Source organism: Phocoena sinus, chromosome 17 (genome assembly GCF_008692025.1).
Source record: "Phocoena sinus isolate mPhoSin1 chromosome 17, mPhoSin1.pri, whole genome shotgun sequence".
Lineage (NCBI taxonomy): Eukaryota > Metazoa > Chordata > Mammalia > Artiodactyla > Phocoenidae > Phocoena > Phocoena sinus.
Window position 1 is genome coordinate 5710009 of NC_045779.1, and position 13036 is coordinate 5723044.

Consider the following 13036-nt stretch of genomic DNA (forward strand, 5'->3'; position numbering starts at 1 on the left):
AATTCTAAATTCAGGTAAGAATATTGTCTTACTGGGAGTTTCAATTTATAAAGCCAAGAACTTCTGGGGAGAAAGTATGTTAAGACCCCAAATATAAATATCTCAAGAGCAAGTTGCCTCTTCCACGACTTTTCTCCCAGCCTCTTGGCCTCTATCTGACCATAGCCTGCCTCCCCAACTAGCTCTGTCACGGGAGGTCGCTAACTGGCACAGAGCATCTAAGAAGCAAACATGGAGAGAACCCTCCGAGTCTAGTTTGGGGAAGGTTTCCACAGCTTTCTGTTGCTGAGGTGTGTGCCCCGACTTCCAGAGTGTCCTCAGATATTATTCCTCTGTACTCTGCTCTCTGACCTTTTGGAAGTAGGGCCAACTCCACAGTTAATACACTGAATATATACTGCCCCTTGGGGGATATTAGGCAGGCTCTTTCTCCAGAAATATCTCTCCTTTATCCCCTTAAGACAACTGACATTTCACCATCAAAGAAAACTTCACTTATTTGGGTTTCCAGAAAAAGAAACACCACGGGAAGGTTAATAATGTTTCTAAGACTTGCAAATCCAATAGACAAAGGGAATAACTCATAGGTTAAAAGCCCAAGTTGCCAGGCTTCCCATTGAACAAGGAAGGGTCTGAGCACCACTTGGCTCACCTTTTCCCAAATTTCCATTAATACCCCAAGGCAATACACAAACAAAACCATGAAAGCTTATATCTGCATTTTAAACTCAGAATGACAGAACATGATATGCCAAGATTCTAGGCAAGCTTTTACTCACTAGTATTAGGGCTCAGCTGAGAAAAAGGAGAGCGGGTCACCCTACACCCAAACCAGTACAGCATAGTTGGGAGAAGGAAAACATGATTTCTGCTCACTATTCATTTTAAACATCCATCCCTCCCACCCACCAGAAACTGAAACTTCAAGTGCAAAATACAGAGAGCATCCCAGAAAGCAAAGAAACTTTAAGGGGGAAAAAAAAACGAACATTATAGGCAAGAGAAGAGAGAAGATTCCTCAAAGAAATGTATGCTAACAGACATTGTCCCTTGTGTACCTAGCCCGGACCAAAAAGAACTGCTTTCTAAGCAATAAGGCAGCGGGTAAAAGAGAATAATACAAATCTCACCTCTCACCTCCGTCTAAAAGATGGTGCTGAATAAATATTGGATCAGTCAAGACTCTTTCTGTTGGCAGTGACAGAAACCTGGATCATCGTAAGCCAGAGGGAAGTTTATTGGCTCAGAGTTTATCTACACTCCAGCAGTGGCAGAGGTGAAGCTGGCCTCAGGGGAGGCCTGATACCACATCTAATTACCTCCCTCTCCCTTCCTTCTTTCCATCCTTTCCTTCCTTCCTTCCTTCCCTCCTTCCGTCCTTCCCTCCTTCCTTCCTTCCCAGTCCCTCCCTCCCTCCCTCTCTTCCTGTCTCCTTTCCTCCCAACCCTCTTCTCTCTGCCCCTTTCTTCATCTTTCCTTTCTTCACCTCAGCTTTATTCTAAGTGCAGACAGGCAACTCCACGTAGTGGGAAAACAGGCTTCCAGCTGCCCTGGGCTCATCCCCAGGGCTCTAACAGCAGAAAGAAAAGGTGTCTTCCCTGTTAGCTCCATTTTAATCTTGAAAGACACCAAGAGGCTTGGCTTGGGTTACAGGCCCATCTCCGTGACAGGAGAGACAGTAACATGACCAGCAGGGCCAGGATCACATGTCCCCATCACCATGGATGGACTGGGAGGAAAGTCACCCGAAGGAAAGGGAAATGCTTTAGAAGAAAGGGTGAAAATTTCACATTATGTTTTTACTGCAAATGCCTGCAAAGCACTGGAATTTTTGCTAGGTCAGTGCTAACCTCCTCTCCAGGTATAGAATTTTTCCCCACAACTTTAGTAGCATCATTGGAGCACATTAAACTTCACGTATTAAAATGTACAATTTGATCAACTTTGACATATGTATACACCCTTGAAATCACCACCACAATCAAGATAATGAACATTTCTATCACCCACAAAAACTCCATCACGCTTCTTTGCAATGTATCCTTCTCTCACCTGGGCAACAACAGACCTGCTTGCTATTACGATAGATTAGTTGGCATGTTCTAGAATCTTGCATAAGCAGAATCATACAGTAAAGGCTCTTTTGTGGCCTGACTTCTTTGACTCAAGATAATGTGTCTGAGAATCATCAACGTTGTTGTGTACATCAGTGGGGTGTTCTTTTTATGGCTGAGTTGTATTCCATTAGATGGAAGTCCAATAATTTGTTTATCCATTAAACTGTTGGTAGACCTTTGGGCTGTTTTCAATTGGAGGCTATTACAAATAAAGTCATTAGATATACTTGTGTACAGGTCTTTGTGTGAACATATTTTTTTGTCTTTCTTGCATAATTACCTAAAAAGTGAATGACTAGCTCATATAGGTGATGTATGTTTAACTTCTAAAGGAACTTCCAAATTGTTTCCAAAGTGGTTGTGCCTTCTCCCTTTCCCATCAGCAGGATATGAGCATTCCAGTTGCTCTACATCCTTGCCAGCACTTAGTAAGATAGGTCTTTTAAATTTTAGCCATTCTATTTGATCTACAGTGGTATCTCATTTTAATTTCAAGTTGCATTTAAACCTAATGATTAATGATGGTGAGCATTTTTTAATGTGTATACTGTCCATTTTTGAACTGTACACTCAAATCTTTTTAAATTGGGCTGTTTCCCTTCTCGTTATTAGCTGTAAGAGTTCTTTTTATGTTCTCCTTATAAGTTCTTTGTCTAATATATATGCTGTAAATATTTTCTCCCAGTCTATGGCTTGCTGAGGTATAAAAACAAATAAATATTTGGTGCTTGTACCCTGTTCTTGGCACAGAGCTCCTAAAACCCTTGGGATTCCCTGAGTGACAGGAAAGTCTTTTGTTATTCATAAAAGGTCCCTTTCAACCACACCTGAGTTTTACTAATGAGGTGGCTTAAGGTGAGGCTAGTAAATAGCCTCAGAATGGGGTCCCCAGAAAGACCAAATAATTAGAGAATTGTTGGAACTTTAAGTCCCGCCCACCTATCTTAGGGGAGGGAGTCACCTGGAAACTGAGCTCTATAGAAGCTCTTGAACATGGAGATTTGGGGAGCTTCTGAGGTGAACACATCCACGTGCTGGGAGGTGCCATGCCTCGACTGCATGAGGTGAGAAGCTTCTGAACCAGGATCCTTCCAGACCTTTGCCTTATGTATCTCTCTATCTGGCTATTCATTTGTATCCTTCACAATAAACCAGTAAACATAAGTAAAGTGCTTTCCTGAGTTCTGTGAGCCATTCTAGAAAATTATCAAACCTTAGGAAGGTGTCATGGGAACCTCCAACTTATAGCCAGGTGGTCAGAAATGTGGGCGGCCTGGGACCTGCAGCTGCATCTGAGATGGGGGCTGGTCTCATGGGGCTGAGCCCTTCAGCTGTGGGGTCTGTGCTAACCCTGAGTAGGTAGCATCAGAAATGAATTGCATTGAATTGTTGAACAGCCAGTAGGGTTGTTGGAGAATCAGAGTTGGTTATTGGTGTTGAAAAACACCCAAACTTGCCTTTTCATTTGCTTAATGGTGTCTTTCACATGATACAGTCCAATTTCTCAATTTTTCCTTTGTCTTTCATGCTTTTGGTGATCTATGTAACATATTTTTTGCCTAATCTAAGGTCTCAAAGATTTTCTCCCTATGTTTTCTTCTAGAAATTTCTATAGTTTTACACTTTATATTTAACTCTATGATCCATTTCAAGTTAATTTTTGTTTATGTGAAGAGTTGAGGTTCTTTTTTTAATGCAAATATCCAGTTAATCCACCACCGTTTGTTAAAAAGTCTTACCTTTTCCACATTAACTTTCCTTGGCATCTTTGTCTAAAATTAATTGATACATATGTGTGGGTTTATTCACAGAAAATGGGAGCAATAAGTGCCCCAGCAAATCTCCTGCATTCCAGATACACTGTTTATATATTCTGTTCCACTGATCTATAGTTAATCTTCTCACTAATTTCAAATATTTCAATTTACTGTAAGGTAAGACTTAAAATCAAAGAGTAGAGTAAGCCCTACTTGTGAGAGATTGATAACCTGTCTCAAAATTGCTTCCTCTATCATAGGTCCATTGCATTTTAATATATATTTTATTATCAGCTCTTTAGATTTGTATAAGAAATAAATGGAATATACGTTGGGAGTGTATTAAATCTATAGATCAATTTGGGGGAACTTGCATTTTCACGATATTGAGTCTTCCAAACCATGAGCATTGTATATATCATCTCATTTATTTATCTAGGTCATCTTTAATTCCTCTATGCCATATTTTATAGCTTCCAGTGTAAGGGGTGGGTGCTTCAACTTCTTTTGTTATATTTATTCCTGTGTATCTGTATCAGTTACAGTTCAATCAGAGAAGCAGAGACATTATATACATATATACATCTGTAACAGGAATTTGATCTAATGCAATTGTGGGGATCTCTAAAACTGTTGTCTTTGTGTTTAATGCTGAAACCTGAAGACACAGAGCAGGCAATCCTGAATGCGAGATAGTTGCAAAGTGAGGAACAGCAAAGACAAGCTGCAACCCATGAGTCTGAACTGGAACTTATGAGTACAAGCTGCTTGGAACCCACAAGGACATACTGGGTCCCTGTCAGTTCTCACTGCCTTCGCCTTGATGAACCGCATGTCCTGCAGTAGAAGTGATACCCTCAGTCATGGAGATAAACACACACCTGCAGAAGCTGAAGGATGACTCATGGGAAAGTGGAGCATTTGCAGGCCCAGGCGTTGCCCCAGACCAGCGAGCTGAGCCGGCAGATAAACACCAGCATGAGTGAGCTACAGAAGGTGTCTGCTCCAGCTTCTCAGGCAAATACACAAAATGGCTCCTTCTTTACTTCTGCGTTCCAAATCTCAGTTAAAAATATCTCTTGTAGGGCTTCCCCGGTGGCGCAGTGGTTGAGAGTCCGCCTGCCGATGCAGGGGACACGGGTTCGTGCCCCGCTCCGGGAGGATCCCACATGCGGCGGAGCGGCTGGACCCGTGAGCCATGGCTGCTGAGCCTGCGCGTCCGGAGCCTCCGCAACGGGAGAGGCCACAAAAGTGAGAGGCCCGCGTACTGCAAAAGAAACAAAACAAAACAAAAAACATTCATATAAAAGTAAGGAAAAATGCTCAACTATTACAATACTCAGTTCTCTAAATGGTACACGGTCATAGGTGGTAATTATAACTAAGTTCTTCTACCACCCATTCAAAATTCCCTTTGCCTTCAGGTAGAGCACAGTGGATGGTGGCTGGGCTCTCGTCGGTGACCCAAACCTTCATTCCTGAATGGTCTGGTCATTAGCAATCCTGCCTGAATCGGGTTTTTGTCGTTTCCATTGACTTTACTCTCAGGACAGAAAAGTACTAAGACGTGCCCCCAGGGGACTGTGTGCATTCCAGTCACACTGCTTCTCACCCCACTGCAGAGTAGAACCCAATTTTTCCTTATGGTCATGATTAATCATCCCAGCCAATATAGTAACTACCTTCTTTGCCTGTTGGTTCAGTGGCTACAGCATCCCAAAGTGGCCAGGTGATAATCTCTACTTCCATTTTCATGGAATTACTGTTGTTTTCCCTGACGGAAGCAATCCTCTCACTGGAATTTAGATCTCCAGATAAAGAGGCTAAATTTGAAGGAACAGGAAGTGCATATTTTTCTCATGGATCACCAAGAATCAGACATTTCCAACCCCTGATTCCCAGATACCTGAATCCAGGGTATGAGAGAAGCAACTGATTAGGAATATTGCCGTATCCTGGAGGAAATTTCCGCAGCTCCCCAAAGTGCTGCTGTAGAAATGATGCTACACGTGAGTCTCCAAGGTCAGTTTATCAGTTGTTTCAGGATGCTGGGGGACGTGGTAAAACCGGGGCCCAGAGGTGCACTGCATTTGCTATGAAGTGAGTTTCTTATCAGAAGCAATGATATCTGAAATACCATGATGGTGGAAAAGGCATTCTGTAAGTCCACGGACGGTGGTTTTGACAGAGGCATTGCGGGCTGAGAAGGAAAATCCATACCCAGAGTAACTGACTGTTGAAGTGAGAACAAAGCACTGCCCCTTCCATGATGGAAGTCGTCCAAGTAATCAACCTGCCACCAGGTAACTGGCTGACCACTGTGGGGAATGTACCATAGCTGGTGCTCAGGGTTAGTCTCCACTGCAGGCTGGGCACTCATAGTGGCTGTAGTCACACGGGTCTTGGTGTGTAGAAGTCCATGTTGCTGAGCCCAGGCAGAACTTCCATCCCTGCCACTAGGGCCATCTTGTTCATGGGCCCACTGGGTGATGACACGGGGGCCTGGGGAGTGAGGCTGACTGGTATCTACAGAATGGGTCATCCTCTCCACCTGTTTATTAAACTCCTCCTCTGCTGAGATCACCCTTTAGTAAGCATTCACATGGAGCACAAAGAGAGTCACATTTATTTTCCAATCCTCGGGCCTATCCGTTCTCCCCTTCCCCTTGTGGCTGACACTTACACTATCCTGAGAGCAAGAACCTCCTTAAATCTTGTGCTCCAGGCACCTCACTTGTCTCACCGTCATGCTGACCCAGGCTCATATCTCCAAGTCCACGTTACTGAAAGACCAAGCACATTCTATTTTAGAACTTCTAGTGTCTAATTTTTTAGAAATTGAGGAAAATGGAAAAGATGACAGAAGACTGAAGAGGAAGAATTATTGACCAATCCTGCCCAGAAATTCTGGAAGCTATCGACTCATACATCTCTTTACATAATGTCTAGAGCATGTCAGGCTGGGCAGTTTGGACTTTATGCTGAAAATAACAGGGAGTTATCGAAGAGAGTTAAGCTTATGGAAAATGACAGATGTCATTAGAGTTGTGGTATTCATTGAAGTCTCTCTGATCGCAGTGTGGACCAGATTGCAAACGAGGAGGACATGTGTTTTTCCTGAATAAGCTTAAAAGAAATGGTGGTCATTATACCTCAAAAAAGTTGATAAGAAAAGAAGTAGTGGTCAGTTCTCATGCTAGCCTAGTCTAGGGGTGAGGGTAGGGGTATATTATTGGAGTAGGAGAAACAGAGAAGTTGTAAAGATGAGATAATACTTACAGAGTCTTAGAAAAATGTGTAGATAACAAAGAGATGAGAAAAAGGGGAAATCAGATTCTAGGTAAAAAGTGAGCAGACGATAGGGATCTAGTTTAAGAATTATCAGGATATGTACAGAGTTGTTAATATGGCCCCGGACAAGATAATGTCAGGGAACATCAGCCCCTAGGGAAGAAGTCACTTTTTTCATCAAACTCTGAGAAATTCTAGTGCGCACAATGACACGCAAGTATCTATCTGAGTACTAACTGTCCTATTTCCTGTTGTGGTCCTCAGACAATTAATTCATTTAACCTCTCTCACGCCCAGGTTTGCCTTATGCATAATACTCTGAAGGTTGTTTGGAGAACTGTGAAAGATTTAACTCCATGCCCTTGTGCATTAATTGCTCACAGGTGGTCGTTATTATTATCACAATTATTAATAATGGCAACTTGAAGAAATGTATAGTTATGTAAATTTGTGAATCCCTCCCCAAAACTGATCCATTAGTTAATGGACGTTATCCTGAAATAGGATTTTGAATTGATTCTCTCTTTGGGTTATTCTTGATTTGGTCCTATTCAAATTATTAACAATAGCTTCAGTGAAAAATAGAATACAAGTTTATTAAATTTACAAATGACATCAAGCTGGGAGAAAAAGTAGGTTTGATAGCAAACTAGAATTCAAGAAGGAAGCAAAAATGGTGTCATGGTAGATCATTAGATGCAATTAGCAGAGATTTTTTTGTTTGGTTTGGTTTGGTTTTTTGTGCTACGCAGGCCTCTCACTGTTGTGGCCTCTCCCGTTGCGGAGCACAGGCTCCGGACGCGCAGGCTCAGCGGCCACGGCTCACGGGCCCAGCCGCTCCACGGCATGTGGGATCCTCCCGGACCGGGGCACAAACCCGCATCCCCTGAATCGGCAGGCGGACTCTCAACCACTGCACCACCAGGGAAGCCCAGAGACTTTTTTCAAAAAGAATAAACCTGCATAAATTTTCTTTTTATTCTTCAAACATGAAAACATACTGAGTTAATTCTTGCATTATGGCCTTTGTGCTAGTTTTTTTCTTGCCAGAAATGTTCCACTCACTTGGCTGGCTCCACAGTGTCATTCAGATCGCAGCTCAAAGGATCACCTCTTTGGAGTGGCTTCCTTGACCCCGTCTTAGACAGAACATCTTCTTCCTACCGGCAAGTTATCTTATCATTTTGTAGCATTGCTGTCATTTCATTTATCCAAGTCTGACAGGTTTTCATTTCGTGAAGCTCAGTTGGAATATGGCAGGTTCTTCCCTTTGTCTAATGCTTATTTCTCTGACAAGATTCTTCTTCAAGGCATTTACAAATCCAAGATCCTACACATCCAGGACTCTTCACATCTAGGCTCTGCCTAGACTCAGAGTGGGCGCTGCTGGTCCCATAGTCAACTGCCTTCCATCATCTCTTTAGGGAGCTGCAGTCTCCAAGCTAGAAAAAGAGCTACTGGTAACAGTGGGGAGAACAAATAGGGAGGCCATTGTCTTCTCTCTGAATAGGGCCAACTCTTGTTTTCTGTTTGGGTTGGCAGGAAGCGAGGGAGATTCCAACATTTATTCTTGCTCGGAGCTTTGCTCCATTTTATCTGACCACATAGCTTCAGGCTAGTGATAGAAATTCTTAAAACTCCACTGATTTTTTAAAAAATACCTTATAGAAATTCTTAAAACTCCACTGATTTTTTTTTTTTTTTTTTTTTTTTTTTGCGGTACGCGGGCCTCTCACTGTTGTGGCCTCTCCCGTTGCGGAGCACAGGCTCCGGACGCGCAGGCTCAGCAGCCATGGCTTACGGGCCCAGCCACTCCGCAGCATGTGGAATCTTCCCGGACCGGGGCACGAACCCACGTCCCCTGCATCGGCAGGCGGACTCTCAACCACTGCGCCACCAGGGAAGCCCTCCACTGATTTTTAAAAAAAAATACCTTCTGGAAAATTGTCCCAGAAAATTGTCTGATTTTTACAATAGGTTGACTGACATTTTGATCTTTTCATTCTATTATCAGCATCTCTATTGCTATTTTAGAGAAGGGTTAACAGGGGCTTGGGAACTACTATCTAAACAACATTTTAACCACTTCAACCCCCCATTCATACCCCTTGGACAACTTTTACATGTTCTGTTGACTGCGTAAGAAGAGGTTATTTGTGGTTCTTTTAAACAGATGAGAATGACTTCATACTTATACCTATTGAGCTCCACCTTGTAGATTTGGTTTATTGTCCCAACCTGTTGCAATCTTTTAAAAATCTCTTTCTGTCAGTTTGTTCCCTTAATTAAATGCAACTTTGTGTTTCTTGAGATATAATAGGTTATGTTCATCGTTAGAAATTTATCAGTGTTATTTTAACTCCTTTCTTTGTACGTTTTTAGTACAATTTTAACTGAAACATAACTGACATGCAGATATTATTTACACATATTTGGTTAAAATGTAACAATACAGATTTACATATCTATATATTTAATGAGTATAACTTAGTATACAAATCTTGAATGTAAACTTGCTGAATTATCACAAAGTGAATCCCTGCGTAGCCACAGCCCATTAAATAAACATCGAATTACTATCAACTCTTTTTTTTTTTTTTTTTTGCTGTACGCGGGCCTCTCACTATTGTGGCCTTTCCCGTTGTGGAGCACGGGCTCCAGACGCACAGGCTCAGCGGCCATGGCTCACGGGCCCAGCCACTCCGCGGCATGTGGGATCTTCCCGGACTGGGGCACAAACCCGTGTCCCCTGCATCAGCAAGCGGACTCTCAACCACTGCTCCACAAGGGAAGCCCTACTGTCAACTCTTAAGCCCCACTTCTGCTGCTTCCAAATTACTAACACCACCCTGTTGCCCAGAAGTAACCTTTATCCTGACTTCTAAAACTATTAATTAGTTTTGCCTAATATGAAAAGATACTCAACATTGTTAATTATTAAAGAAATGCAAATCAAAACTACAGTGAGATACCACCTCACGTCGGCCAGAATGACCATCATCAAAAAGTCTACAGACAATAAGTGCTGGAGAGAGTGTGGAGAAAAGGGAACCCTCTTGCACTGTTGGTGGGAATGTAAATTGATACAGCCACAGTGGAGAACAGTATGGAGGTTCCTTATGAAACTAAAAATAGAATTACCATATGATCCAGCAATCCTACTCCTGGGCATATATCTTGAAAAGATGAAAACTGTAATTTGAAAAGATACATGCACCCTATGTTCATAGCAACACTAATTACAGTAGCCAAGACATGGAAGGAACCTAAATGTCCATCAACAGATGAATGGATAAAGAAGATGTGGTACACACATACAATGGAATACTACTCAGCCATAAAAAGGAATGAAATAATGCCATCTGCAGCAGCATGGATGGACCTAGAGATTATCATACTAAGTGAGGTAAGTCAGAAGGAGAAAGACAAATACCATATGATATCACTTATATATGGAATCTAAAAAAATAATACAAATGAACTTATTTACACAACAGAAATAGACTCATAGACATAGAAAACACACTTATGGTTACCAAAGGGGAAAGGGGGAAGGGATAAATTGATAATTTGGTATTAACAGATACACGCTACTATATATAAAATAGGTAGACAACAAGGACCTACTGTATAGCACAGGCAACTATATTCAATATCTTGTAATAACCTATAATGGAAAGAATCTGAAAAAGGAGATATATATATATATTATATACATATATAATCACTTTGCTGTACACCTGAATCATTACAAATCAACTATACTTCAATTTTTAAAAAAATAAAGAAATAATAAATTAGTTTTGCCTATTATTAAACATTTTATAAATGGAATCATATGGTACTGATTCTCTTGTATCTGGCTCCTTTTATTTCACGATGTGTTTGTGAGTTTCTCCCTTGTGGTTGCATAGATCAGTAGCAAAATTATTTTCATGCTGTGTAGTATACCATCGTATGAGTATACCACAATCAACTTATCCATTTTGTTGACGGACATTGGCTTTTCCAGCGCTTGGCTCTTGTAAATACTACTACTATGAACATTTTTGTGCATGTCTTTTGGTTCCTGTGTGTACATATTTGTTGGGGGCATATATCTAAAAGCAGAATTGCTGGGTCTTAGCGTATGAGTATGATCAGCTTTGGTGGACACTAACACAGTCTTGCACAAACTTACACACCTCTCAGCTATGTATCAGAGTTGCAGTTTTTCCACAACTGGTCAGTTTTTTTGTTTTTGAAGTTTACCCATTCTGATAGTTGTGTAATGATAATTTATTGTGGTTTTAATTTTCATTCCCCTGATTGTTAATGAGGCCGAACACACTTTTCTTACATGTTTTCTGGCCGTATGGACATCCTTGTTTGTGAATCCTGTTCAAATGTTTTGCCCATTTTTCTTTGTTGTCCGTGGGTTCTTTACATATTTTACATATGAGCCTTGTGTCAATCATGTGTGTTACAAATGTCTTCTCTTACTTCATGCTTTACCTTTGGATGAACTGAACTTCATAATTGTAATGTAGTTCACTTCAATAATCTTTTATATTTTAATTACTATGCCTTTATAACAAATCTTGGTATTTAGCAGTAAAATTCCTCCAACTTTGTTCTTTTTCAAGGTAGTCTTGAATAAAATTGTTGAAATGTTATTTAATTATTCTTTTGTGCATTTTTTAATCCAATAGGTTATAAGTTACTAAAAGGCAGATCATCATTTTTCCTAGGAAAATTATTTACAAATTGTGAAAGTTTCACATCTGTGTGATAAAAATCTCTATCCCTCTGTTCTTTTCTGTAAACTAGATTAAAATCCTTGCTGACCCCAAAATGGGATCAACAGTGTTTCTGTTGTACTTTGGCTTATCCTCAATCATATCAAGCAACTGGGAGAGTTTTAATTCACTCAGAAGACACATAACCCGGTTTTGACATTAGAGAATCGTATGTTCCTCTGCTTTCAATAGATGGTCTTAATTACCCTGAACTAATTGTTTTCTTAGTCTCCTAGGGATACAAGACTCAAAAGAATTGTGAATATACTTTGTTTCTTAAATCTACAAAGTTCTTCCTGACCTCAAAATGGAATATTTTCCATTACTAATTGATGTCACTTTTTCATGCCTAGTCCTTTACAGAAATACGGAATTGCTCAATCCGCTGTCCTCCCCACTACTCGAACTCTCAAAAATTTTAAGGGTCGTCTCTCTCCTCAGTCCACCTATGACCTATTTCTAATTCCCTGCTATCTTTAAAATGTGATAATAAAAACTAGACAAAACAGAAAGTGAGGGAAAGGCTATTTCTCAGACTTCGAAATTAACATTTTTTTCCAAATATACATTTCCACTATCATACTGACTTTTGTAAAACAAAAAGTCTCAAAATTGTCTCATATGCAACTTATGATTAGCTGAATGAGGCTAATGAAACCGTGGTTTCCAGACGGGGTCTCATCACTGGAGTGTTTATGCAGAAGCTCTGTGACCACCGCCCACAATAAAGTAGGTAACTGGGGCTTGAGACTGGACTATACATCCCATAAGAGCTAAGGCTAAGATTATTTGACCCCTGAAACTCTTCCTATTAGTACTTCCTTAGCCTGCATTATATTGTATTTTCTTTTATTTATTTATTTATTTATTTTATTTTTGGCTGCATTGGGTCTTCTTTGCTGTGCACGGGCTTCTCATCGCGGTTCCTTCTCTTGTTGCGGAGTACGGGCTCTAGGCACGCGGGCTCAGTAGTCGTGGCTTGCGGGCTGTAGAGCGCAGGCTCAGTAGTTGTGGTGCATGGGCTTAATTGCTCTGCCCTGGTCCGGATCTTCCCGGACCAGGGCTTGAACCTGTGTCCCCTGCACTGGCAGAC

At 41.1% G+C, this 13036-nt stretch overlaps 1 protein-coding gene across 1 annotated transcript in view; it reads left to right on the plus strand.

Moving 5' to 3' along the window:
- The first annotated feature begins 4771 nt into the window (after positions 1-4771).
- LOC116742713 (translation initiation factor IF-2-like) overlaps positions 4772-13036 on the plus strand; it is a 32007-nt gene continuing 23742 nt past the window's right edge. The window contains exon 1 of the mRNA XM_032610551.1: positions 4772-4856. Within this exon, the coding sequence (XP_032466442.1) occupies positions 4772-4856 (85 nt within the window). The remainder of the gene's footprint in view (positions 4857-13036) is intronic.